A 23,239-nucleotide genomic window follows, 5' to 3' on the forward strand; every position below is an offset into this window, starting at 1 on the left:
GGCTTCCCCAGTTCCTTGATTTCAAAGATTTTGTTCCTTATGTCTAGGGTTGGACAATAAGTGGGGTGAGGATTGGATCCAGTGTCTTAAATCTGTTCTGACTTTGCTCTGAAACTTTGCTCAAGGAAGAAGATTGCCTTTGTGCATGACCAGTGCCAAGCAAGATGTCTTATATTCAAAGGGCTATGAAACAACTCACCTCCCCAGAGGGTAGCTGAGCTCCCAAAGGCTGAGGGTCAGAACAGATGACTTCTATCAGCTCTTGGAGGATCTGGGGGAAGTCATCGAATGTGCTGACATAGAAGACGTTCTGGGAGCTCTGCTGCAGCAGGATGGTGTTGAGCTCAACAGGGTCAGCTCCTGAGACACCCACAGCAATGACACGGATTCCTGAAACACATCCCTCACTCAACAGAAGCAGAAGTGTTGGAGATCAGTTTCCAAACCCCTGGTCAATATCTTCCTGTTAGTAACCTCTGGTGGCATTAGGTACTCCAGTAGCCATGCAAGAAGTCACCTGAAGCAGCACGTGTGAGTTAGAGCAAACCAAGATGCTCAGGTTAGGAACAGAAAGAAGAAAGGATAAAGAAGTGAAGAAAGCCAGCAATACACTCAAATGCATACATCACACAACTCAATACCCTCAAAACCTGGAAATCCATGGAGAACCAAGACCTCAGGCAACAGGGCAACCCCTGGCAGGACAAAGGGGAATGGATTAAAGCTAAAGGAAGGAAGGAAGGTTTAGATATTAGGGGGAAGTTCTTTCCAGAGAGAGTGGTGAGGGGCTGGAAGGGGCTGCCCAGAGAGGGGGTGGGTGCCCCATCCCTGGGGGTGTTCAAGGCCAGGTTGGCTGGGGCCCTGGGCAACCTTGTGTAGCTCCAGGCCTGGAGGCTGGTGTCCCTGCCTGTGGCAGGGGGTTGGAACTCTGTGATCCTTGGGGTCCCTTCCAACCCAGACCAGTTTGTGATTCTATGAACTCTTACCCAATGCATGAGCTACTCTGGCTGGTGGCAGCACATCATCCTGGGATGGTCCATCAGTCACAAGCACTATCACATGAGGGAAATCTGGTCTCATCCCTCTGGAGGTCTGAAATAACTCCTTTAGCATGTAGGTTATAGCACGACCTGGGCAAACATAGAGAGGGATAGCATAAATCTGCATGTTAGGTGTGTAGGTGGGAACTGTGGGTCTCCTTCCACGGATGGAAAAAAGATTCAGTGTGGCCCCATAAGTAGGTAGTAGCCCCTAGCATGGGACAATGTGTTTTGTGGGAAGACAGCAGTAAATCAGATTGACTGAAATGGTTCAGAGTGAATTCAGCAAATAGCTTTGGAAAGGAAAAAACTATACATTTGGGAGATCTGAAGCATTTTAAGAAAACCTTCACAGAATTGCTTTTCTGAAAACTCTTCAGAAAGACCAAGAAAGTTTCACAATGGACTCTCACCAAACCTGAAATGGTTAAGATGCCCCAGAACATTATGGAAAGACTCATGATAGGTAAAATGCCTCTGTTGACACAGCTTCCATAAAAAAGAAGGATTAGAGGCAAAGTTACCCAGGAACTTGTACTCTGACCAGTTTCAGACCTGTTTTTCCTAACCAGTCCCATCAGAATTCTTGTATTTTCATCAGCCCTATTTTTCTGTGTTCCTTCTCAATACCAGGATGAGATATATAAGCCTCCAATTAACACACTTTTGGTGCCTCAAGGCTTCCATTTATGTTGACTGGCTGGAAGAAATTAATTGGGACATTAAAGAAAGGTAAAGTTAAAACTAACTACCTTCAATTTAATATTGCTCAGGTACCTTCAGGGAACTAGGGACACCCTATTGTCCTACTGGGAATGAGTAGGTGGAAAGTGCTGTCTGTCTCTGAGCATTTAGACAAAAGGGTGTGAATTTCAGAGACACTTTGCTGATGAAGAGCTGTGTTATTTATACAAGAGAGGTCAGCAAAGGACATTTATGTGATGACACACCATGAAAATAGGACGGGACACACTGCTTTGTTGTTAGGGTAATAAGGCAATAACTTGGAATTTGCTGATTAAAACGTGCATACAGTGGGCAAGAGGGATGCTTCAGCATCAGCTGTCATCACTTAATGTTTATGGGGTTTGTCTCCAAGCCAGATATAAAAACCTCCCTCAAGTGCAGGAAAAGTTATAAAATAATGAAGAGAAACCCAGCAGTAAAACTAAGACATGGATAAAGGACATCAGACTAGTTGGGAAAAGCATCTCTGGAAATACAACTAAATTAAATGCTGCATTCTCAAATTTTTAACAACTTTGGGCCATATCCTTCTAAACAGGCAAAGGGGTTCAAAGATCTGCCTGTGGCAGGGGGGTTGGAGCTCTGTGATCCTTGGGGTCCCTTCCAACCCAGATTCTATGATTCTATGATCTCAGAAAAATGCCATCCCTGCTTTCCAGACTCTGGTTTGGTCCAGAAGGTCTACCCCACGTGTGCAGCTCACCTGTACACACCTGTTTTTGTGTTGCCCCCAGTATAGTGCAGCCCCTTGACAGCTCTCAGGGCACTGTTGCGGTCCCGGTGCTGGTTGAAGTGAAAGGCTGCCCTGGGCTCCTCACTGTACTGTGCAACAGCAACCTGCCAAAGGAAAGGGGGTTCAATCTGTTAGGTCTGAGACAGACAGAAAAGGTGCCATCACTCAATAAACCACCTTGAGTTAGATAATACAACTCGTTGCAGTACAATAGGAGTGGAAAGAGGTTGTGGTGTTTGCAGGCTAAAAACAAGCACAAGGATGGCTTTCAGGTTGGCAGGCACATAGAGCACGATCCATGTGCTTAAGGGTGGGCAAGATACTATTTTAGGTTCTTTAGGGCATCAGAGATTTCTGTACAGGCTGGTGGATACAGCCCAGGACTAACTGGAGACCTGAGCACTTTGGGCCACTCATGGGTGGGTGGGAGCATCTCTTGTTGCAGCAACTCCTATGGCAGCACCCATCCTCCCTGCATTAAACCCTTGATCTCTGTTAGAGGAAGCCAACTACTCAGCTCATACTATAGCCACCTAGATCAAAATGTCTTCATGTCCCCAGAATCATCTGTTAACCCAGGATAACTTCATGGTGTATCTAAACCTTCAAGAGGACCTACAAGCCAAGAGTGCAAGAAACTCCCCCTTTCCTGTTCAACTGAAAATAAGCTACATAGGTTTGCCTTTCAAAGGGTTAGTTCAGATATTACATTAATTAAACATAAAGGACACAAGATAAACTATCTACTGAGTTTCCAGTTGGCTTTGCTGAGTTGCAATTTAACCTCTATCTCCCATCTGGAGCCCCACCTAAGCCACTAACCATTAGCAGTCTGGATGTGGGCAGAAATGGAGTCCTAGAGGAGGATCTACAGTTGACACATCCCTGAGCTCCAAAAACCAGACAGCATTTCAGTAGGTCTAGGGTTTGCTTTATTCCTGATTACTTCTTCTTAGGAAAATAACCAAGAAATGGAAATACATGCAAATAAGCAAGCTGATATTTAGGAGAGTTTGATTCATGGTTTTCTTATACACACTTTTTAGGCACCACATGTGAGCCACCACAGGGGAGTGAGCAGACTGCTGTCATCACTGGGGTAAGCAAAAGGTGAACACCTGGAAGGAAAACACCTTCAGGGAATAGAATAACAAAACCTTGCCTGTGTCCCTTCAGGCCCAATCTTAGGGAAATAGGAAATGATCCGGAAGATGAAATCCTTCACTTTATTGAAATTGCTCTGGCCAATACTTGAGGACTCGTCCACAAGGAAGCCAATGTCTGCTTTCAACTTGCCACAGACTGTAGAGGGAAGAGAGGATCTCAGTAAGCTGGTGGGTCTTAAAGCAGAACCATATCTCTTTAGAGCAACAAACCACACCCCAACCACAAAGACCTCTTGTGATGCCAAGTGCTGGGTGGGTGAGTAGACCACACATCCACGTCATTTTATGGGGTTTGTGTCTTCCCCTTCCCTACCATTGGCTGCTGTCACTACTCAGTGAATGAAGACTAGTTTTGGCTCCTGATATCAGAGAAAACCATGGTCCCACTTGGCTTTGACCTACTGCTATATCGTCATCAAATCACACATGGCTACACACTTACTTGGCCCAGGGAGAGTTGTCAGTAGTGCAGATGCTACAGTCATTGATAGCAGGTTCTCTGGGGTTGGTGGTAGGGTTGTGGTGGTGGCCAGTGGAAGAGGTGTGGTCCCCAGTTCGCCAGGAGACACAGATGGGGATCTCTCCATATCCAATTCTGTAGAAGCCACTGGAGCCATTGGTGTAGGTGACGCTCTGTGAGGTCCCACTGTAAGAGGCAAACCAAAAAGGTGTTTTTAAACCCCTTTTGGTTGTGATGTCATTATCTAGCAAAGTATCAGAAGGGTAGAGAATCCAAGAATTCAGCCTCAACAGCAGCTACTTAGGTAAAACAGCAACACCACAGCATCACAAGGTTGGAAAAGACCTTTAAGATCATCAAGTCCAACCATCTCTGTCCTGTGCTAAACCAGCTCCCTGAGCACCTCATCTCCCCTCTGTTAAACACCCCCAGGGCTGGGGACTCAGCCCCCTCCCTGGGCAGCCTGTGCCACAGCCCCACAACTCTGCCAGGGAAGAACTTTGCCCTCCCAGCTGAGCTGACCCTGCCCTGGGGCAGCTTGAGCCCATTGCCCCTTGTCCCATCTCCTGTCCCCTGGCTGCAGAGACCATTGCCCACCTAGCTACAACCTCCCTTCAGGTAGTTGTAGGTGGTGATAAGGTCTCCCCTCAGCCTCCTCTTCAAGCCTTCATACCTGTTTGCCCAAGGAGTGTTGTCTCTGGTCCTTCTGTGTCTCCAAAGACTGGTCTTATGGAAAAGAAATATATTTCTTTGGTGCTCAGTCCTCTGACTTGATACGATCTAGAAGCTGCTGATAACAGTTCCTGGGAAAGATCAGAAGCTGTGGAAAAGGAATAAACATGCGTTGACCGGGAGCCAGAGAAACTCAAGTCCTATTTCTGTAGCATCCCATCTTCTAATGACACCCTCTTTGGCAACAGGACCTGGGATTCAGAGCAGAGTCTCATGGTAAAACATGTGTGCAAACTGCCATGGTCAGGCCCTTAGCCAGATGAAATGAGGTTGTTTGCACGTGACAAAGGAGTTCTTACATAAACAGGAAAAGAAAATGTGAATTTGTACAAGTGTTGGGAGAGGACATTTGGCCCAGGGGGTGTCCAAGGCTGAGCTCTGTGATAGACCAGTGGTTTGCAGCAGTTAGCACGAACAGAAACAGGATTCCTTTTTGTTAAGGAGTAGAAAGTTTGCTGGAAAGGGGAGTCAAGCTTACTTGAGAAATGTGGTCATGTGTAATAGATAGTTTTGGTTTTAAACAAGAAAAAAGTCTGTGGAAATGCCATAAGAAGTCAAGAGAAGGTAGAAAGAAGAAAGAGGAGGTCAACATCCACGTGAACTTCTCCAAGGTGCATCCTGCAGCACAGGGGAGGAAGGCTGGCTTTGGCTGGAGCCCTGTTGACTTACATGGATCTGTTTTTACATAACACTGGACAGAAGAGGTCTACAGCTGGGATGACCTCAAGCTGCATTGAAGAGGACTCAAACTTTTACAAGGCAGGCTGGATGGAGTCAGCTTGCAGGGAGGAGGGCATTAAATGAAGGGGTTAAGGGAAATGGGTAATGAATGGGTACTCATTTAGAAAAAAAATCAAGTTGTGGAGAAGAATATTTAATCAAGGCACCAAGAGACAAAGAAAAAAGGACAAAATTCTTAATTGCCTTTATACACTAATGTTGCCAGTCTGGATAATTAAACAAGAGAAATTGGAATTACCCACTTATAAGCATAAATTTGATCTTGTTGGTAGTCTTGAAACCTGGTGGCAAGATTCATCTGATTGGAATGTTAAATCAATAGTTATAAACCTATTTCAGAAGGATTGATCGAGTGAGGGCACTGGGGGACTGTCAGACATGGTATTATCCATTTCTCAGCCCTTGACAACTCTGAAACCAATGATTTTTGAATACTTTCGGATCGATGCTTTAACAGCATGGCACAGGAGGGGAACAGTTGCATTAGATCACTTAAATCACCCTGGAGAACTGAATGTTCAGTTCCCTAATCACTTATCCATAATATAGAGAGGAAAAAAAAAATGATGCTACCACAGGAGACTTCATCCTGAGTGACATATGCTGCAAGTCTTAAGCTGCCAATACCAAAATGTCCTTGGAATTAAAAAAAAATTAAAGCTGAAGACCTGGTAACTCAAAAAAAAGCACTGCAGGGAGCACAGGGGAATGGTGTCAGGTTTGTTTGCTTTATTGACTCGTGAAGATGAACTGGTCCCTGGCAAAAAATGTTAGTGGCTGAAGCAACATTGACAGGAAAGTTGCTGTATTCAAAGAGGTTTAACCCCACTTCAAAAAAAAAAAAATATTATATAATATAGTGGTGCTTTAAAAGGGCAAATCCTGTAAGGTTAAATAAGTTGGGAAAAGAAATGTATGCTAGCAATTGTGAGCAAGTGTTAAGAAAGTTCTAAAGCCCTTTACTATATAGCAAAGCTTTTCAATATGTAAGAATTAAGGTTGTATGGATGACAAAACCCAGCCATTTTTGGTTCACTGCAATTATCCCTGATGGACTGGTAGTGACTTTAGAGGAAGAAACACTGATAATGCCATCCAGAAAGCTTTTTCCTAAGCAGTTTTACTTGTCTTCTTTTTATTTCCACCAAGGATTTTGCAATGGCCAAATGGGTCACCTTGTGAGGCTCCTCAGTGGGACAGCTCCCATTCTCTTCCCTATTTTTCACCCAAATGAATCACAGAATCACAGACTCACAGGGGTTGGAAGGGATCTCCAGAGCATCGACTCCAACCCTCTGCCAAAGCAGGGTCCCTAGGACAGGTCACACAGGTCGGTGTCCAGATGGGGCTGGAATCTCTCCAGAGAAGGAGACTCCACACCCCCTGGGCAGCCTGTCCCAGGGCTCCCTCACCCTCACTGGGAAGAAGTTCTGCCCCACATTGGGGGGAACTCCCTGTGCTCCAACTTGAGCCCATCACCCCTTGTCCTGTCCCCACAGACATTGAGCAGAGGCTGCCCATGGCCCCCTGCATCCCATACTTGAGATATTTATAAACATTAATATGATCCCCTCTCAGTCTTCTTATCTCAAGGCTGAACAGCCCCAGTTTTTTCAGCCTATCAAGCCTATGAAGAACCTGAGTTGAATGGATATGATGTATGAAGTCCCCGGGTTCAACCGTCTGTTCTGTTAAACAGAGTCCAGATGGGCTGGAAAGAAGGAACAGTGTTGGTGCCAACAGTGGCACCATCATTTACCCCATGTCAAACTAGTCGGCCCTTGGAGACACGAGTTATAACTCCTGAAGGAAACAGCAACCAACTTAAGGCTGGTGGTGAAAAGGAATTTCCCCTTTAATACTTGCATCTCCTGCAGCATCAGTCGGCTCTGAGACCAGCTACTGAATCATAGACTGGTCTGGGTTGGAAGGGACCCCAAGGATCACAGAGTTCCAACCCCCCTGACACAGACAGGGACACCAACCTCCAGGCCTGGAGCTACACAAGGTTGCCCAGGGCCCATCCAACCTGGCCTTGAACACCCCCAGGGATGGGGCACCCACCCCCTCTCTGGGCAGCCTGTTCCAGCCCCTCACCACTCTCTCTGCAAAGAACTTCCCCCCAATATCTCCTCTCCCCCTTCCCTCCTCCAGCTTCACTCCAGCCCCCTTGGCCTGCCAGGCTCTGCCCTTTAACAAGCCCATTCCCCTCCTGTTCCTGGGGTCCCTTCAGGGACTGGAAGGTGCAATGAGGTCCCCCCACAGCCTTCTCTTCTCCAGGCTGAACCAGCCCAGCTCCCTCAGCCTCTCTCCATAGGGGAGCTGCTCCAGCCCCCTGAGCATCTTCATGGCTCCTCTGACCCCTCTCCAAATAGACCACAGGACAAGCCAGATAGGTCCATGCTCCCTTCTCAAATCCCCTTAGGTGATGGGGCAGCTCACACAGGAGAGGACAAAATTACAAGCCACCCTTCCTCCCCCACTAAAAAATAACATTACCTGAGGCCAAGCGCCATGTCAACAGGTACTTTGATGCTCCAGGAACAGCTGTCCAAGTCAACAAAACACTGGTCTCTGAAGCCTCCTGCACTGTGAAGTTGGTCACTTTGGGTAAATCCACTGTTGTGAATGGAAAAAACAAAGCTGAGGGTTGGTAGAAGGTGCCACCAAAAGCTTCATTGAGCTGAGACAAAATTTATTCATCCTTTGGGAGGGTAAAATCTGGACCTCACTGAAATCCATATATAGATGATGAGCATGAAGCACATCTCTGCTACTCTTGTCCAGAGCTCCAGCTGCTGGTGAATCTCTTAGATATATGTGTGCCAGGAAACCTTATCTTGCAAACAGCTCTGGAGACCTTCCACCTCCTTGAATACCACATTTCTGGTGAGAGGAAGGAGTCCCCTGCAGCACTTTAAGGGTTTTCCAGAAAGTTGAGTCCAATCCAATCACATCCTCATCGGATGGGAACTGGTGGAGTTTTAGCAAACAACTGTTGGCAGATCTTCAGCCTGGGCTGCCTCATGTTTCTCTGAACTGATGGTGAAACTTGACCTATGGTCAATAAAGTTTTTGCCAGATGCTAGTGCTCCCTAGAACCACAGTGTTGGCTCCACACCCCTGCTCTTCTCTACCACCTGATCTCCAAAATCTGCCCATTGCACCTGCAACCACGTTGCATGATGCCACAGGGTCATGAGTGATGTTTAGCTACTGGAAATGGTCAATATGTTGTAACTAAAGAGGTAGTTCTAAGATAGTGTGTCAAAAATAGCATCTCATGGTGATTACTGGCAGAAGACAGGCAAAGTGTCAATGTTTCTTAGTAATAAGAAGAAAGGACCAGTGCATGTTGTCTTGCACGTTGGCTGATGGGACCCAAGAAGTTATAAGGTGTCCATCATCCAATATCACTCTTTCCCCATTCTCACCTCCCATCCACAGCCCCTGGAAAAAGACAGCCCCAGCACTAATCTGAAGATGATCTGTTCCTCATCCATTGGTCCTGTACTCACAGGTTTTGGCTGTGAGGACTGTTGGACTCCCCTCCTGTCCCCTGACCATTGCAGACATGCAGATGGTGTAGGTGGTGCTCTCTTTCAGTTTGGGGATTGTGAAGGAGATTGCCTCTGCTGCGATGAGCTGGGAGGTTTCTAAGCCACCTAAGAGGAGACATTCAAAGAAACCCACAGTGTACATAGAAAGGACAAGGTAATTACTATTGACAACCATTATTACAGCAGCTTCCTCACACAGATCTTATGGGACCTGGCCAGGGAGGCATGTTATGAGCTCATTTTGCATATGGGGAAACTAAGTCACAGATAGGTGAGAGATCCAGCCACAAAGGCATCACATATGCTGCTGGAAGGGAACCATTTCTCTGACTTCCCAAATCCCAACTATGCTAATATGCATGGATATCTTTATTGGAGACTAAAACCTGGCTCAGTTACAAGACTTCACCCTGTCCCTGTAGACATTACAGTCCTCATCTACCCCAATCATCTGTGAGAAAAAGAATGAGGTGAACTAAGCTTCTACTTTCTGGGCTCCTTGTGCTCTGTCCTCATACTGCACCTGACTAAGAGACCAGGTTGCTTACCACTGAATGGCACCCAGGACATCTTATAGTGAGTGACCCCAGGAAGCCTCCTCCAAGACAGCTTCAAACTATTTACACCAGTGTCAGTAATCCTCAGATCTTGGATGGTCTGGATGGGGTTGGAGTCTGCGAAAGATGCTGCAAAAAACGAACCAGGGTAAGATGTTTGAAGTAACAGCTCAAGTTACACAGCACCAGGTTCGTGCTTTTAAGCCCTGGCACTGAGGAAAAGTTTGGGTATTCATGAAACATCTACTTTCCAACCATTATCCAGGGATGCTGAGCTAGGGAGCCTGCTTTGGCAGGGGGGTTGGACCCGATGATCTCTCAAGGTCCCTTCCAACCCCTCTGATTCTATGATTCTATGCCTGGTTGCATTTCCTAATGAATCCATGGAGAGGAGCAAGGTGCAGTTAAAGTTGAAGGATCTCATCCACATCTCTTACTGCCTGCACCAAACTCTGCTGACATGACACAGGGCTATGAGGAGGCCGAGAGAGGACACATCATCCAGATGCATCTTCAAACACTGTGGGGAACTGTGATTCAGAAGAACTTGTGTGAAAAAGACACTGAAAAGACCCAGGACCCCAAGTGTGACGAGAGACAGAGCTACAAATCAAGGAATGGCAAACCTCCAGAGCACTTGCTGGTGAATTGAGACTGAGTAGTGAACTGAGACTGAGTAGTGCTGGTAGAGAGGCTCCTACCTTCCTGAGATAGCTGTGGATAAATAAGACTGGGGAGTGCTTTAATACATCCAGGGTTGCCTATCTATTCCAAGCCTGTTTAACGTGCCATAAGGATGTGTCCACTCCTGCCTGTGGGAACAGCCCTGGCTAACTGCCACCAGCCACGAGGGTTGCTCATATCACTCCACCATCAACATGCAATGCACAAGACCAGCAATCCAGCCTTTGCATCCCAACACAAAGAAGGCTGTTCCACCAGGACACACCTGTACGGTGAGTCAGGGTCACCTCTGGCCCCTCAGTCTTGCTGAAGACAGCTCGAACGCCCACTTTATACAGGGTGTCAGGCAGCAAGTGGTCGATCTGGTAAGCCAAGATCCTACTGCCCAGGTACTGAGTCTTGGCAACCTGTTTTTCTGCAAAAAAAAAGGGTGATACTTCAGAGTCTGTAGCTCACCAGTGATGCTGGTGGCATCCCCACCAAAGGAAACAGCCATTGCTTGCTGCACTCTTGCTCCAGAGCTTTGGGGATCATCTCCATAAATAGAACAGCATGAACACAAAAAGAAGGAGCCATTGCCCACGATTGAAGCCTGAGGACCACGTGTCTCTATAGTGAAATCTCTTTCCTACCCCAGGCAGTAGATCAGAAGGGTGGGAAGGTGCCTCCCAATGGCCACGGCCACAGACGTGGGTCTGTGCCAGGAATGAGCACGTGCACCCTTTCTCTGCTCACCTTTACCTGCTCCCACTGGGCTCCAGGAGAGTTTGAATTTGGTGGCAGCTGCTGTGGTGCTCCATGCCATAGACAGGCTCGTGCTGGTGTAGGACATCACCTTGAAATTGGAGACGTAGCCCAGAGGAGCTGCAAAGTGAGGACAGCATTAGGCAGTGCCCTGACCACTGTCCAACAGGACTTCTCCTTGGCAATATAATGAAGCCAAAATTATACCAAAGGGTTAAAAGAATTATCTTTGCTTATCCTCAGTCCCTCATTGTCCTCACCTGGTGAGACATCAGTTTGTACTGCTTGAAGTCTTGGGTCATGCATGTACATCCTACCTCCTCTAGCATCAAGCAGCATATTCTGCACTAGATCCAGGTGGGAGCACTTCTGCAAGCCCAGTAAAGACAGCACAGGGATCCAAGGAGTCATGAGATCCAGACCTCAGTGCCCCCACACTTCTTGCAGGGTGAAACATCTAGCCAGAGTTCCTACAGGTGATGAACATCAGTGTTTGCCCACGCTCTTCTTGGCAAGGCTGAGCCCATCACCTCCATACTGTATTTCCAGGGTTGCTACACAGCTTCTGCCACTTTTAAACTCTCCAACAATACATCTGGTACTGTGCAAAATCTTGCCTCTGCTTTCTGATCACCACACTCAGCATTACTCCTTCTCCCCAAGATACAATGACCTCAAAGTCTGCCACAGGAGGACACGATCTGGCCATTAACTAGATCACCAGATTCCCCTATTTCACATGAAGAATTTTCATCTGCTGCCTCTTGCCCAGGCCAGCTGACCTTCCAGCACAGCCCTTTGGTGTTCCCCCTTCTCTGAGGCAAGGGAAAGCCCTTGTGTGCTGGTTTTGGCTGGGATGGAGTTAATTTTCCTCATAGTAGCTTGTATGGGGCTGTGGTATGGATTTGTGCTGGAGACAAAGTTAATACCAAAGGGATGGTTTTGTTATCCCTGAGCAGCCCTTACACAGAGACAAGGTCTTCACTGCTCCTCACCCCACCAACAACAGGCTGGGGGTGCACAAAGAGTTGGGGGGGGGACACAGACAGGATAGCTGACCCCAATGACCAAAGGGATATTCCATACCACACCATATGATGTCATGCTCAGCATATAAAGCTGGAGAAAGAAGGAGGAAGGGGAGACACACACACGTGCAGAGTGATGCTGTTTGTCTTCCCAAGTCACCACTACGTGTGCTGGAGCTCTGCTGTCCTGGGGATGGCCTGATCATGGGGACTGGGCAGTGAAGTCTTTATCTCCACCCAGGAGTTTTCTCCCATTCATTCTTCTCATTCTTTTCCCCATCCCACTGCAGGAGAATGAGTGAGTGGTTGTGTGGGGCTTAACTGTTGGCTGGTGTCAAACCATAACACCTTGTCACAAGGCAGAAAGGACCACATGACAATGTTCCTCTCCCTTTATCTCCTTATGGCTCCCTACAGCAGCATTTACCCAGTTCTCACCTCTTTTCCAAGCTGTACTCTTGGACAGTGTCAAAGACTTGGCCATTGGTCTGGATTTTGGGATGCCTGGAAGCTCAGTGTGAGCAAATTGGGCAGTTCACATCTGAATCTCTGCCCAAGCTCATGATACATGAGCAGAACCACAGAATACAATGGCTGCAGTTTGTATCTGAAGACTTCCAGGCAGAAAAATGCAGAGCCTTTGGGCTTCATGGCCTCAGCTACCAGGCACAGCAGGGCAAAGGACCACTACCATGGTGCCCTTGACATGAGGTGATGGGAGTGGGGTGCCGGAGGCACAGCAGGAGGGCTTTGTAGGGATACACAAGGTTGAGTTGTGTGCTGTGGTAAACTACTTCAATGTCCTGCCTCTACTCACATGTCCTGGCTGAGGTTGTGATCCCTGGTCCCTCCACTGAGCCAAAGAGCACATAGAGGGAAATCACATACTCGGTGTCGTGGGCCAGGTTGCGGAGCTGGTAGGCTGTGAGCGACTTGTTGAGGGCCAGCTGGCGAGGCCGGTCTTTGCCAAGGAACTCTTTGGAAGAGAGAAAATAAAATAGAAGGTTCTGGAGAGAAGCCCTGGTGCATACTGGGAAAGACACCATGTTTCTCCTGCAGTCCCTCCCCAACCCAGCTGAGCCTCTGTTGTAGGAGTCTTGTGCGTGCAGTGGGTCAAGAAAGAAGTTCCCTTGGTTATTTATGGGACTTGAATGACTACAGGATCCAAACCACCTGAGAGGAACCAAAGGAACCAAACCAGCTCTCACATCCAGGGTCCACAGTAACGTAGACACATGCTCTGTTCCTCCACAGCATCTGCAGGGAGGTGCAGAGCCCTCGTGCTAGATACACCATCCCCACTTCCCCCAAAGACCAGGGAAGGTGGTGCTGGACCCTTGATCTACGTGTTGAGCTGGGGTCAGGCAACATGTAGCTGCTGTAGGGACCCCATCTTCTTGCACTGTAGGTCAGGGCCAGGAATAGCTGTGGTTTCAGTTCATGCCCTGAAATTAGAATCATGGAATCTTTAAGGTTGGAAAAGACATCTAAGACCATCAAGTCCAACCATCTGTCCAACACCATCACGTCAATTAAGCCAGGGAGCACCACGTCTACATGTTTTTTGAACACCTCCAGGGATGGGGACTCCACCACCTTTCTGGGCAGCCTGGTCCAATGCCTGACCATGCTTTCCATGAAGAATTTTTTCATAATATCCAATCTAAACCTCCCCTGATGCAACTTGAAGCCATTTCCTCTTGTCCTATTGCTAGTTACTTGGGAGAAGAGACCAACCCCTACCTGGCTACATTGTCCTTTCAGCTAGCTGTAGAGAGCCATCAGATCTCCCCTCAATCTCCTTTTCTTCAGGCTAAACAACCCCAGTTCCTTCAGACACTTCCCATTAGACTTGTACTTCAGACCCTTCATGGCTTTGTTGCCCTTCTCTGGACCCACTCCAACACCTCAATGTCCTTCTTGCATTGAGGGGCCCAAACCTGAACACAACACTTGAGGCATGGCCTCATCAGTGCCAAGTATGATGCCTGCACTGGTCCTGCTGGCTACACCATTGTTGATCCAAGCCAGGATGCTGTTGGCCTTCTTGGCCACCCAGGCACACTGCTGGCTCATATTCAGCTGATGGTTGACCAACACCCCCAGGTCCTTTTCTGCTGGGCAGCTCACCAGCCACTCTGCCCCGAGTTGTGGGAGAGGCTGCTCAGAGCAGTGGATGAGCTGGACCTGCAGAAGGAAGTAGAGGTGATGCAGGCTGGAGGAGAGCAGGATCTTACCTGGAGTAGGACCCCAAGCCACTCGGTACCCAGTGGCCCCAGCAACTGAGTCCCAGGAGACCAGGGCACTGTTGATGGATACCTCACTCACTTTCAGCATCTGCACCGTGCTTGATGCCACTGCAAGAAAGCAGAGTTGCCCAATTGCATCAAGGTCCTCACAGCTTCTAAGTGCCACCCCTCCACTGCTTTCTGCACCAGGCAGGGTGGCACCCACAGAGGACACCAGCTCTGTATTGCCAGCACAGCCTGACCCCCACATCCATGTCTGCTTGTGCTGGCTCCCAACCCTGCTGCAGGGCACTCACCTGTTGTTGCTTTACCACTCACCACCGGCCCCTCAACATCCCCAAAGATGGGGTTGATGGTGACGGTGTACTCTGTGCCAGGCTGCAGCCCCTGGATCATGTAGTAGCTGTAGGTGTTGCTGAGGTTCACATCCTGGATACTGCCCTCTGCAAAGAGAAACGATGTCAAGGGTCCCTTGGGTCTGACCAAGGAGGACGACCCTGCTGGGGTCTGAGTAAGGAGGATGATCCTCCTTGGGTCTGAGCAAGGAGGATGACCCTGCTGGGGTCTGAGCAAGGAGGACGACAACCCTGCTGGGGTCTGAGCAAGGAGGATGACCCTGCTTGGGTCTGAGCAAGGAGGACGACCCTGCTGGGGTCTGAGTAAGGAGGACAACCCTGCTGGGGTCTGACCAAGGAAGACAACCCTGCTGGGGTCTGACCAAAGAGGACAACCCTGCTTGGGTCTGACCAAGGAAGACAACCCTGCTGGGGTCTGAGTAAGGAGGACAACCCTGCTGGGGTCTGACCAAGGAAGACAACCCTGCTGGGGTCTGGGCAAGGAGGACAACCCTGCTGGGGTCTGGGCAAGGAGGACGACCCTGCTTGGGTTTGAGCAAGGAGGACAACCCTGCTTGGGTCTGAGCAAGGAGGATGACCCTGCTTGGGGTCTGACCAAGGAGGAGAACCCTGCTTGGGTCTGACCAAGGAGGATGACCCTGCTGGGGTCTGAGCAAGAAGGAGAACCCTGCTTGGGGTCTGACCAAGGAGGACGACCCTGCTGGGGTCTGAGCAAGGAGAACAACCCTCCTTGGGTCTCCTTGTCTGGGAAAGCAGTGGGCAACCATGCAAACAACCACTTGCCAATGACATGATGCATGGGGTCAAATGGCATTGCATCCTCCTGGCATGCAGGTGGAATGGCAAGGTCCTCAAGCCAAGGATGGTAGGGATAGGACAAATCTTGGTTGAGGAGCTAATGCACGTGCAGGCAGAAAACCCACAGCTGCTCAGACAGCCCTCAACAACCACCAATAGATGGAGGCAACCCAGGGCTTTGGAGGACAGAGAAAACAAACCAGGCTGCCCACAAATGGCCACAGGTAGGGCTGTGGGAAGTCCTGTGGGGAAGTCCTGTGGGGAAGTCCTGTGGGGAAGTCCATGCTCAGCCCAGTCCTGGGTGACTCGGGGCTGGAGTTGTCCTGCCCTGCAGGATGCTGGAGCTGACTGATGCCACACAAGGCATCTCTCACTTCTCTAACACCACCCTGGGCTGGAAACCGCTCAGATAAACCTCTCAGCATCGCTCCAGGGGGAGGCTCTGTGGGAGAAGGGTTAAACCCCAATCCCTGGGCATCACCCCCCCATTTCAGAGGGGCAGAGAAGTGCAGGCAGTAGCAGCCTTAGGGATTTATTTTGGGGGGAGAAGCTGCTATTTGAAGTTTGGTCACTGGAGGGTGCCATCTCCCCATCTTTTGCTCCACCAGCAGCCTGAGCCCCATCCCCCCTGTACCCACCCCCCCTTCCCATCCCATGGACCTTCTCTCATCAGCTGCTTCTTTGTGTTTATCTATTCTGTGTCTCAGAAATCAGAGAAGAACAAACCAACCCCTCCAGTGCCCGGGACGGCTGCACGGGGATGGGTGGGTGGTGTCTTGATCCCAATGCCACTGCACCTAGAACGTGTGGCCCCAGGATGGGACAGAGCATGGGAGAAGGACCCCACAGGGCTCAGAGACGTGGGTGGGCTGCCCCTTGGGATTTTTGCCACCCTCAGACACCGGGTGAACCAGCATCAGGAGAAATAGCTTCATGGAAAGAGCAAACCCCAGAGCAGAGGTGATGTGCCCTTGTCGCTTCATCTGAGGATGCTCTCCACTGTCCCCTCAAGAAGGGGTGTCCCCACCCCACCTCAAAGACGTGGCAGGCTGAGCACACCTGTGTTCTCCCTTTCTAGCTGAGGTATTGAGCAAAGACTGAGTAAATAGCTGAGCTTGGGGGTGTAGATGTGATTTTTTTCAGGGGAGACACTCATCACAAAGCACAACAAGCAGGTTTATATCTTCCCTGTAAAGATTTCCCCCCCTCTGATGACCCTTGGAGCTGTTCTTCAATTTACCACCCCCACCCCCCCCCCCTCAGTGGGAGATGTCTCCTTATTTCATAAGCAGGGGAACAGAGCCAGAGGACAATGTGCTATTTATTCAAAGCCTGTGATGGAGTCCAGGTGTCCTGACATCCCATCTCCTCTTTGCACCACAGAAACATCCATCTCCCAAGGCCAAAATATGTCATCAAACCTGAATTTCTGAGTTCCACTCCCCCTCCACCAGTGATGAAAATATGTTTGGGTTCAGGGTATGGAAGAGGCTCCAGCTGCAAACACAGATCTGCCTTCAAACACCCAAATTTGTCTGAGAATGAAGACACATTATGGGATGCTGTGGGGACAAAGCCAGGTCTTAGCACTATAGAGCAACAAGTGCTTCCAGTCTGCAGTGTGGTCCCTGTCACCCCAAAAAGGGGGTAACCCCAGATGCTCAGAGCCTGTGGGATGTACAGGTCTGCATGGAGTGCTTTGCCAGCTTCTCTCTAGATATTAACCAGGCTGCAGTGTGGTCCCTGTCTCCCCAAAAAGGGGGTAACCCCAGATGCTCAGAGCCTGTGGGATGTACAGGTCTGCATGGAGTGCTTTGCCAGCTTCTCTCTAGATATTAACCCTTTCCAGAGCTACTCAGCTCCAGTAAATCATCACTAAAATAAGGCTGGGTACCTGCTGGCCTGCTTTATGCAGAGTATTGTTGCATCCATGGTGGAGTTCATCATCCCCACCCATGGCACAGCTCTCTGCAACCTGCTGGTTTATCCCCATGTGCAGAAAACTCCACCATCCACAGACACAAAACACCCCTATTTTCCTCCAGTTTCTGGTTGCATCTTTGGACACAGAAGGTATCAGAGCACCCAATGCCTTGGGGACCTCATGGCTCCTGTCTCTCCATCTCCCAGCCCACTGATGGATGCACCGTGCTCTCCAGTCTCTACCTGCTGATGTCCAGGTGAGCCTGTACCCCGTTGCTCCACGAATTGGGCTCCACCTTGCCTGGAGTGTGTCAGTGGTCTCATTCTGCAGCAAGATGCTTTTAACTGGCAGGAGCTTCACTGGAAGGAGGACAGGGAACACACCTTTCAGAGAGCCTACTCACCAGTGGAGGAGTTTACTGGCTGCCTCCCTGCATCGCTGTTCCTCCAGCCCATCCATCAGGAGAGGGATTTCTAAGGATTTCTGCCTTGCCTGACAGGCTGAAGGCATCTCATAAAAGCAGTGGTGAGAGCAACCACACCTGTGATCACTGCTTTCCAGGACCAATGCCTCTAACCCACCAACCTTGCTTGCTTTATGCAGTGTGGGTGCAAAACAGGGGAGGGGGCAAGCGAGGCTCTGGCAGATCTCCCACCCTTCTTCCCAAGCAGTGTGATGGCATTTGAGGATGTCTGTATCCATGCATGTGATGGGGAGGAGTTAGGAAGGACCAGCTGAGCTTGTCCTTCAAGGCTGGAGCTAGGAAGGACCTGCTGGTTTGATGCACATACAGCAGCACCCACCAACTGTGAGGATGCTTAACAGCAAAGGGTGTGAACACAGAGCCCAGGGCAAGAAGAGAAGAGTCAAACCTCTTACATGTTCTCCCCACAGCAGCCACAGGCTGGCTTGGCCCCTGGGGGTACACTGCATAGATGCTGATGCTGTATTCTCTATCCTCCTCCAAGTTATCCAGCACATGGGAGGAGATGTCGCTCTGCAGAACCTGTTCATACATCATTCCTGGTCTGCTGGCTGCAAAATCAAGCAGAGTGATGGTAAAAGCCTCCCTTGCTGGCTGAGGTCTCCATCCCATGGTGATGTCTTCACAACACAGTGAAGAGCACGCACAGGAGCTGGATCAAGTGAATGGCTGAAGACTCCCAACCCATGTGGTGTTGACATGCCAGGAGGATGGGATGTCATCCAGAGGGACCTGGACAAGCTGGAGAAGCTTGAGCCTCATGAGGTTCAACAAGGCCAAGTGCAGGGTCCTGTCCCAGGGTCAGGGCAGCTCTTGTCATCGTGACCATCCCATGATTCTATGATCTGTAGCTAAGGCTTGACCGTCCATCCAACATAGAAGCACAGAATGGTCTGGGTTGGAAGGGACCCCAAGGATCACAGAGCTCCAACCCCCCTGCCACAGGCAGGGACACCAACCTCCAGGCCTGGAGCTACACAAGGTTGACCAGGGCCCCAGCCAACCTGGCCTTGAACACCTCCAGGGACGGGAAATCTGCTACTTCTCTGGGCAGCCTGTTCCAGCACCTCACAACTCTCTCTGTAAAAAACTTCCCCCTAATATCTAATCTAAACCTATCCATGCTGTCCCCAATCCTCCAGAACACAGAGAGGTGAGTGTGAGCCTTACTGAACTCACCCCACATCCACAACAAAGCAGGTACTTGAGCATGAAAAATATCCAGGGCAGGTTTGGGTGTGACAGTGCCTTTAGGTACAGGGCACCCACAGTATCATCCCCAGCTTGTCCTTCAAAAGCACGTCCTTCAGAGGACTTTCCTCCTCTGTCCTGGGGAAACCTGGAAGAGGATAACCTGGCCTCCTTCCAGAGTAATGCCAGGATCTCTATGGTCCATTTTTCCTTGGACAAAAGGGCACCTTTCTTGTCCTTGGGTCACTGCCCCTTTTAAAGCAAACTCCAACAAAACAAAATCTGAACTCACCTCTGGGGATGTAGATCTTGTAGCCCTCCAGCTTGCCCAGGGGAGGCGTCCAAGCCACCTTCAAACTAAACAGTCCTTCTTCTATCACACGGAAATTAGTGACTGGAGGCACAGGTGCTTTGGGGTACAAAACTTTATGTAAGTGATGTAATAAAATGCCATGGCAAGGACTCTTTGGAACATCTTTTGTCTTCAAGCACAGAGACACACAAAGCTAAGCAGCACCAGCTCTCCCTATTCTCCCAAATGAATCCTTAGAAGCAACCACACCCCCTACCAAACACTTGCCTGCTTGGAAAGGGAGCTGAAACCCCCCCCCCCCCCACCCCAGGGCAGAGTGCTTGTGGGCTTCCTCTTTGAAAGGTGTTGGGAACTGTGAAATATCCTTTCATAAGGCATTTCCTCCAGAGGAGAAAACTCCTCAGTGGTTTCACACAGGGCACATGAAACAAATCCTCCTTGAGTCTGTGGATGCAACTCTTACAAAGAGTAGCCCATTTTGATCCATCCAGCCATGGCAGACAGATTTATGGCTTCTGCCTCTGGCTTCATGTTGAGGATAATAAGAGAAGAGATCAAATGACTTTATTTCCACCCATAGAGACATTCCATCTTCTTCCTGGCAAGTACGTGTGAGTCAGCCTCATTGAGGTGCCTTATTTATTTATCCTGTCAGAGATCCTTCCTCAAGAAGACAAACAATTTAAGACACTGCAGGGAGTGGGAGAAGAAACAAAAGACAAGGAAGAAAGGAATAATTCTTTTCCAAACCCCTCAGGCAAAGGGGATTGGAATTAGTGCACCCTTTAAACTCTTAAACCCCCTTCAAGTAGGGCAGAGACCTCTGGGATAAAATCTGCTCCATCCATGGCATGACCCAGTGTCTTCCACACCAGGGTTTTTCCCAATAGTGAATTTGCTCCAAGAACCATGTCACTGCAGCCAGCCATGTGACAGCAAAGGATTTCATCATGGCAGATGGAAAGCCTAGATCATTCCATGAGACCAGAGGTCACTACTGGGGGCATTTCCTCAATGCCACCATGACAGCACCTTGGTGTTCAACCTTGAGTGAAATGAATCCCTGAGTGCATGCAGAGTGCCACCCAAACCTCCTAGAGCACTCACTTCTGAAACAAAGTGTTTAGGATATACATCTGTCTCTAAGACTCATCCCTGTATTTCCCACCCCATGGTCTCCAAAAGCTTTCTCATTCCAGCTACATGGATGTTACATTAACTGAATCCCCACCTGGATACCTTAAGTCCTGCTGCTTATTAAATCAGAGGGTGTGAGCTATCCAGCAGGTGAGTTAACTGCACAAGCTGCTCTGCACCCACTCCCCACCATGGATGTTTGCACAGATGTTCCTCCTCCCCATTTCCACCCATCCACCCCTCACTCCTCACATGCCTGGTTTCAGGGTTGGGTTTGTCCCTGTGGCCACACAGACAAGGGACACGCAGGGATCACTGCAGAAGAGACACTCACTTGTTTTCCCCTTGACAGCTGCTGCCTCCCCAAGGGCATCTGCATAGATGGCCCTCACTGTAAAGACATACTTGGTGTTGGGTTTCAGGTCAGTCACCAGCACTGTACTTTTGTCACCATCCACCATAATCTGTCACACAGGGGGACAAAGGACATCATTACACCTCCATCACAGCAGAAGACCCCTCAGGTCTTGGCAACAGGCTAGTGGCACAAGGCTTTACATCTGATGCACAGCAACACCCATGGGCAGGAGCCTCTTAAAATGCACTAACTCAGAACACCACGAGCTTCAAGGGATACCTGGCTTCACCCTAACAAAGGACAGTGCCAAGGTGGGTTTCATGAGTTAGCCCAGACAAAATTAAATGAAAACAAGAGGGTGGTTCTGGATCCCCTTAAAAAAAAAAGGAGGAAAATCAACCATCTTGGGCAAAGAAAGTTTCTTTTAAGCTCATAGAGGAACATTTCAATGTAACCTGAGGGCAGAAGAGGTGGAGACAGCTGCTGTGCTTTCACTAAATTCTTATGAGATTCTGAAGCAGCCAAGGATGATAATGCCTGTTAAATACAATCTTAATAATTAATACAATTAATAATCTTAACCTTCATAATTTACACTTTCATAGCTTTGTTTTATTAGAAATCAAAGCTTTTAGGCATACATATTCTACCCTTCAATCTTATTCCTAGACCTTGCTCGGTGACCAGGCTGAACCTTAGCCAGCTGGCACACATGGCAGCATCCCTCAGAGGAGGACATGGTGAACACGAAGCCTAAGTGCATGGAGATCTTAACAAGCTTCCCAGCAAGAGGAACAGGGGATTCTGCTAGGGAAACTAGATGGAAACTCCATCTCAGCACAATGGCAATGTCAAAATCAGCATGAGAAGCAGACAGACCTGCAAAACCTGAAGGTTTATCTATAGACCTTGAAGCTTCAGGAATTGATGCCAATCCACTACACTGAGGGTTATGGTGTCATCTCCTAATCAGGCTGTTGCCAGCACCAGCCTCAGCAGGGGACTAACCCCTAAGACAAGGGCCTGCAATGGGTGCTCTTAAAAATGGGAATGCAACTCTACCTCCTGCTGGTCCTCCAAATCTGGCTGCCCCACAGGCAGCGAGGGATGCAGATGGACACGGTACCCCATCACCCTCCCTGTAGCTGGGATCCAGGTGAGTCGCAGGGAGCTGTGGCTGTGCTCACTGACATGCAAACCCTGGGGGGCAACGATCTTCTCAGCTGCAAGAAGAGAAGAGAAAGGCCTTTGGCTCAGCCCACGTTGGTAGCAGTGCTGTACGTGTGCAAGCAGTTCACTGATGGAGTCAATATACTCAACACAGAATCACAAGGTTGGAAAAGACCTTTAAGATCATCAAGTCCAACCATTCCTGCCCTGTGCTACACCACCACAGAGAAAACCTGGACTAGAGATGGCACTCAGAGCACAGAGGCAGCTGGGATCTGTTTCCAGGATGGAGCCATGCAGTAAGGTTTTCTCTTGCAAATTGCTCCACAGCACAGGAAGGGGAAACAAAGTTTGTTCTGCCTACATTTCCCCCTGGAGATCTGCTTCATGCATAGGGCAGCAGCTCCTTCCTGCCTTTCTCCTGACCTCCAACAGAGAACAGTCTGCCAGAAAGCTTGACCTCTCCATGAAGCCCTAAAGTGCTACCAAACCACAGAGACAGCAGAAAAAATAAGAAGACCCTTTAAAGACACAGATGAAGTTCTCCCAAGCTCTCCCCCAAGCTTTTAATTCATCTTCTCTTAGTCTGTGTGCCAAGACAGGGTCAGGAATTTATTGCCATCACCTCTGGATTCACTGCAACATCAGTGTCTCTATAAGGAGAGATCTAGATCACTTTGGCTGCTCTCTGCATGAAGTTCTTCCTGAGACCCTGAGCTGTGCTGCCAGAGTTCACAAGAGGCCCATGATGAAAACCCCCTGCAAGGGGCCAAAATGCTGCCCCAGCCCATTGCTGCTCCTTTTGTTTGAACCAGCAGGAAGCCTTTCAGGATCCAGCATCCCCAGACAAACCATGGAGATACAGACACAAGCAAAAGATACAGGACTACCATCCCCAAGGTACAGATGATCCATGAGCTGGTTGCTCCTCTAGGATCACCCAACCCCTAATGCTGTGTTGTGGTGGACAGAGGGGATGTGGGAGGTCCATCTCTGTGGTGTGGCTGGCACGTTCAGGGACTGGGAAGGGGCTGGTTTGAGAAGGCAGGAGGCAAGATGAAGGGAGA

General features: G+C 49.2%; 1 protein-coding gene across 1 annotated transcript in view; it reads right to left on the reverse strand.

The window, feature by feature from the left end:
• Window positions 1-23,239, reverse strand: part of LOC311204962 (uncharacterized protein) — a gene marked incomplete at its 5' end in the record, with an annotated part of 119,553 nt that overhangs the window by 87,261 nt on the left and 9,053 nt on the right. The window contains 19 exons of the mRNA XM_084279228.1: window positions 200-390; window positions 987-1,130; window positions 2,501-2,624; window positions 3,683-3,822; window positions 4,129-4,332; window positions 4,820-4,966; window positions 8,119-8,238; window positions 9,138-9,284; window positions 9,728-9,865; window positions 10,686-10,835; window positions 11,156-11,284; window positions 13,010-13,168; window positions 14,430-14,549; window positions 14,738-14,884; window positions 17,762-17,878; window positions 18,399-18,554; window positions 19,487-19,603; window positions 20,979-21,108; window positions 22,065-22,225. Coding sequence (XP_084135354.1) covers window positions 200-390; window positions 987-1,130; window positions 2,501-2,624; window positions 3,683-3,822; window positions 4,129-4,332; window positions 4,820-4,966; window positions 8,119-8,238; window positions 9,138-9,284; window positions 9,728-9,865; window positions 10,686-10,835; window positions 11,156-11,284; window positions 13,010-13,168; window positions 14,430-14,549; window positions 14,738-14,884; window positions 17,762-17,878; window positions 18,399-18,554; window positions 19,487-19,603; window positions 20,979-21,108; window positions 22,065-22,225 — 2,741 coding nt within the window. The remainder of the gene's footprint in view (window positions 1-199; window positions 391-986; window positions 1,131-2,500; window positions 2,625-3,682; window positions 3,823-4,128; window positions 4,333-4,819; window positions 4,967-8,118; window positions 8,239-9,137; window positions 9,285-9,727; window positions 9,866-10,685; window positions 10,836-11,155; window positions 11,285-13,009; window positions 13,169-14,429; window positions 14,550-14,737; window positions 14,885-17,761; window positions 17,879-18,398; window positions 18,555-19,486; window positions 19,604-20,978; window positions 21,109-22,064; window positions 22,226-23,239) is intronic.

The sequence above is a fragment of the Gallinula chloropus genome (genome assembly GCF_964237585.1).
Source record: "Gallinula chloropus genome assembly, chromosome: 1".
Taxonomy (NCBI): domain Eukaryota; kingdom Metazoa; phylum Chordata; class Aves; order Gruiformes; family Rallidae; genus Gallinula; species Gallinula chloropus.